The sequence below is a fragment of the Notothenia coriiceps genome, unplaced genomic scaffold, assembly GCF_000735185.1.
Source record: "Notothenia coriiceps isolate Sejong01 unplaced genomic scaffold, NC01 NC01_scaffold00008464, whole genome shotgun sequence".
NCBI lineage: Eukaryota > Metazoa > Chordata > Actinopteri > Perciformes > Nototheniidae > Notothenia > Notothenia coriiceps.
Genome location: NW_011341165.1, coordinates 1 through 4,754, shown reverse-complemented (window position 1 = coordinate 4,754; position 4,754 = coordinate 1). Strand labels below are relative to the sequence as shown.

The following is a 4,754-nucleotide window of genomic DNA, read 5'->3' as shown; positions in this document are numbered from 1 at the left end:
GTGTCCCTGAACGCAGCACGTGTCCCTGAACGCAGCACGTGTCCCTGAACGCAGCAGGTGTCCCTGAACGCAGCACGTGTCCCTGAACGCAGCACGTGTCCCTGAACGCATCACGTGTCCCTTAAACGCAGCAGGTGTCCCTGAACGCATCACGTGTCCCTGAACGCAGCAGGTGTCCCTGAACGCATCACGTGTCCCTACACGCAGCACGTGTCCCTGAACGCATCGTGGCTTGGCTCCAGCATTGGCTTCACTTCCACTCAGAGGTAAATGGTATTAGTCACAGTAACTCATCAAAGTGACACAAGTGATATTCAGAACAATGCACATGACACATTTACATATTAAAACACACATTATTAGATATTCAGAAGTTATTTACAAACCCACCCTGACGCCCACAGATTATGTTCATTTAGATATTTCATCCATTTTCTATAAGTAATAATCCTTTAGGTGTTCATGCTTGTGTGAGGACATTATGAATAGAAGATGCTGTAAGCGATCCTTTTGATTATTTCATTATAATTTTAGATTTTTACGATTGAAACGTTTCCGTAAATGCAAATAAAACTGTTCTTACATGCCTATTATTTTGAAGGAGCCACAGGACATTCCCTGATTTTAGATTTTAGCTCTGACGTCTAAAAAAGGACATTCTGTGTTTAAATGATATTATTTTTAGCAAATTTCAAGATTAGCTCACGGTTGTTTTGCCTGAACTATAAACAGATATCTAAATAGTTTTTCCTTTCTTGCAAATCAGTCCAGGTTTATTACAATGACAGCACCACAGCTGGTTTTGATCTGAGATGAAAAGGCTGTTTGTTGAGGTAGAGAGTGAGGAAGCACATCCTGTGTGAAAACACACTTGAGGAAAGCTCAGATTCTCCAGATCTTGATCCTCCGAGGCTGAGCATCTGTCTGCAGCTTTTCAAACCTTATCCAACGTATACAAATACGACGTGTTTGTTGTCTGAAAGATCTCTCTCCCTCCGCTCAGAGACAATTAAAACATCTCCGTTCGGGCTATTGTTTCCCGACTGGCGTCTCATTAAAATATGTTTTCAGCGCCCTCAAAACTGGCGGCTAGCCCTGAATAAATAAATGCCGGGGATTAAAACCTCAGCTGGTCGTTAAAGACAGGCTGAGGATGTAAGTGCAGAGGAGGGAAGTCTGAAAGCCTCACAAACAACTTCCTCTAATGAGTGGAGGAGGGATTTTAAAGCACTCTCCCTCCTGTGACTTTGCAAATAAAGGACTGTGGAGTGGGCTGAGCTCTGGTTCATTTTGGACCCTTACTTTCTATTCTATTTCTATTTCTATTTCTATTTCTATTCTATTTCTATTTCTATTCTATTTCTATTTCTATTTCTATTCTATTTCTATTCTATTTCTATTTCTATTCTATTTCTATTTCTATTTACTTGAACATCTCAAAACATTCCCTTGCACTATTTTATTTGATCTGTTTGATCAGTAATAATCNNNTCCTTTAGATGTCCACGCGTTGAAGTGGACTGTGTGAGGACAAGTATTACAGGCAATTTATTCAGTTTTAGATTATGTGATTACTTTCTTGCACTATTTCTATTCTATTTGTATTTACTTGCACATCTCAAAACATTCTCTTCTTTGATCTGTTTCATATTGTGTTCAATTAGATATTTCTTCCATTTCCTAAGTAATAATCCGTTAGATGTTCATGCGTTGAAGTGGACTGTGTGAGGAAGTGTTGAATACGTTCAGTTTTAGATTGTCTGATTGTTTGATCATTATTATTATTACTTTCTTGCACTATTTCTATTCTGTTTTTAATCTTTCTTTGTATTTACTTGCACATCTCAAAATATCCTCTTGCACTATTGATCTGTTTTATTAGTTGTGTGTCCTGTATATATTCATGAGGCTCTGTTGGAGGAGCCTACGTTTTTCATTGACATGTCTACACTACAGTAGCTGAAGTGCAAATGACGCTGTCAGAGGAGTTTGTCCTCAATATCTGAAGTGGACATGTTTCAGTTAATTGGTTAAGTGATGTTTAAGTGAAGCTCTGTGATTGGAGGTTGTCTTCTTAACCTTTGTGTCAAACCTGCAGCTGACCTGCTGGGTCTCAAGCTGCGTAATCCTGCTCTTACACTTTCTATTTCTGTGGAATAACTGAGTCAGAGGAGAATGGTAAAGGGCTTTATAAACTGGACGGTGCACTCATAATTTCTGACAATTATTTTAATGACCGCCATCATGGCTACTTAGCTAAAGTGCAGCGGTTGCTCTGGGGAACATAATAAAAGTTATACGTTTTAACTTCTAGTTTGAATGTTCGCTGGATGCTTTTGGAACCAACGTAGCTTTGCAAGGCTAATGTGCTAAATTAGCTAACAACAAATCCCATTATCTTGGAATATAATCTGAGTTTTTTTAAGTAATCTGGTTTTGTGAGGCTAATCTGGAAGTAGAACTTTGAAAATATGAGTTTTCTTAACGCAGCGTTGTGTAAAATGTCAAACTTCAACATATTTATGTCTTTAATTTCTTCCTCATGAGCAATTCTGCAACTGAAACATATCTTTTACATTTAAATGTGCTCAAAGGACTTGGATAAAACGGTTTGATGATAGATCTCAATACTGACTCAACGTATGTGTCAGAAACATTTCAAAAGTATGTTTTAAGGATAAGAACTCGTGCTTTCTTGTTGAGTCGTTCCAGGTTTAAATAGGCTACATGTAATATTGTAAGAGGGCGTGCATGAAAAGGCACGGAGCTGTTTTAGGGTTTCCCCTCACAGTGTAACCGTTATTTCTCCTGTTCAACATGTCAACAACACGTAAAGTAACGTGAGCCCTTATGAAATGTGTACACAGTTAAAGATGAAGGGAAACAGAGCAGGGAGAAACAGAAAAAGGCACCGTGAGAACCACGAGGGTTTCTAATGCAGAGATAACGTTGAATGAACATGTCGTCTGCATAGAGAGACACCAACATGCAAATACACTAACAATTAAAAGCAAAGTGTGTTTTTTTGTTTTGTTCCTTAACCGAATAGGGCTGTTTGTTCATCAAAGAGCTGCAACATCAGGTTCTGGAAATAATTGTATGATTTTCGATTTATTGTTTTTATCGTTGGAAGTTTTAACAAACTGTAACGGCAAAAAGTCTCATTTAAGCTTTGTTTTTAATTAGTGGCGGGTAATTAAACTACAGCTGCCACATTTTCTGAGCTCCTATATTAAGAGAAATATGAATAATATTATACATAACAATTCAATAAAGGTTATTAGATATGTTATCGCAGTCATGGTGTTTCATTTTTGATTAAAATGAAGGACAAATGTGTGGATGTCGTACGTTGCAAAGCTGAAATAAACCTTTTAGTCCCTTTAACACATCTCCTTGCTTTGCTACCTATATTTTTTATATTTATCTATTCATTGATTTCCAGAACTCAGAAGGCTACAGAAACTGCGGTTATGATGCCTCTCTGCTCGGTGACGGATTAAGAAAATAGACCAAAAACAAACCTTGTGGCCGGCACAGATGTAGTTATTTATGCTGTATTTTGTATTATTTTTGATAGTTGTGTAGGAGGTCTATTCTGACCTGTATCAATAGCTTCTGCTTCATCCCAGCCTCTCTCTCTGTCTGTCCAAATGTCCCTCCTCCCCTCCGATGAAGCAGTTGTAATGTCATTATATGTCAATGGACCAGAAACCCTTGCCAGTCTGTAATCCTTAGTAACCTGCACGAGATCATAGACAGTCAAGTGTAAAAGAATAAAATGATACAAAAAGGATAGATGTAGAAGAAGGAGGGGAGAACACGGGCGTCCACATTGACATATAATTAGCAATAAGACGTGACACAGTGACATTTCAGGGGTTATGGATGTGGAAACAGATCTTATTGCTACAGGGCGACACAACATAAACCGTCTGCGCACACTTTAGTTTATGGATCCACGTTAAAACTTCACTACCTGTCAAAAAGCTGCTTTCTGATTGGCTGTTAGGAGGTAGATGCAGGTCTGAGGTCAGTTTATGTTCAAGTGTAGCGGTGTCCCAAATACATATGATATACTATTACTGAAGGCATTTAGGGTCTTAAAGAGTATATAGTGTCTCTACTTTAAAGAGTCCTCTCCTGCTGATGTTCAGGTGTATATCAGTATGTAGTGTCTCTACTTTAAAGAGTCCTCTCCTGCTGATGTTCAGGTGTATATCAGTATGTAGTGTCTCTACTTTAAAGAGTCCTCTCCTGCTGATGTTCACGTGTATATCAGTATGTAGTGTCTCTACTTTAAAGAGTCCTCTCCTGCTGATGTTCAGGTGTATATCAGTATGTAGTGTCTCTACTTTAAAGAGTCCTCTCCTGCTGATGTTCACGTGTATATCAGTATGTAGTGTCTCTACTTTAAAGAGTCCTCTCCTGCTGATGTTCAGGTGTATATCAGTATGTAGTGTCTCTACTTTAAAGAGTCCTCTCCTGCTGATGTTCAGGTGTATATCAGTATGTAGTGTCTCTACTTTAAAGAGTCCTCTCCTGCTGATGTTCAGGTGTATATCAGTATGTAGTGTCTCTACTTTAAAGAGTCCTCTCCTGCTGATGTTCAGGTGTATATCAGTATAAAGAGTCCTCTCCTGTTGATTTTCAGGCGTATATCAGTATGTAGTGTCTCTACTTTAAAGAGTCCTCTCCTGAATCCATGCTTTGCTTTTTTCTCCCAGGCTTTTGGGAACCACGAGTTTGATAAC

At 38.6% G+C, this 4,754-nt stretch overlaps 1 protein-coding gene across 1 annotated transcript in view; it reads right to left on the bottom strand.

Moving 5' to 3' along the window:
* The window catches only part of LOC104944599 (glutamate receptor ionotropic, delta-1-like), a 6,581-nt gene extending 2,797 nt beyond the window's left edge, over positions 1–3,784 (bottom strand). The window contains exon 1 of the mRNA XM_010770158.1: positions 3,604–3,784. Coding sequence (XP_010768460.1) covers positions 3,604–3,693 — 90 coding nt within the window. The 5' untranslated portion in view covers positions 3,694–3,784. The remainder of the gene's footprint in view (positions 1–3,603) is intronic.
* Positions 3,785–4,754: the final 970 nt, after the last annotated feature.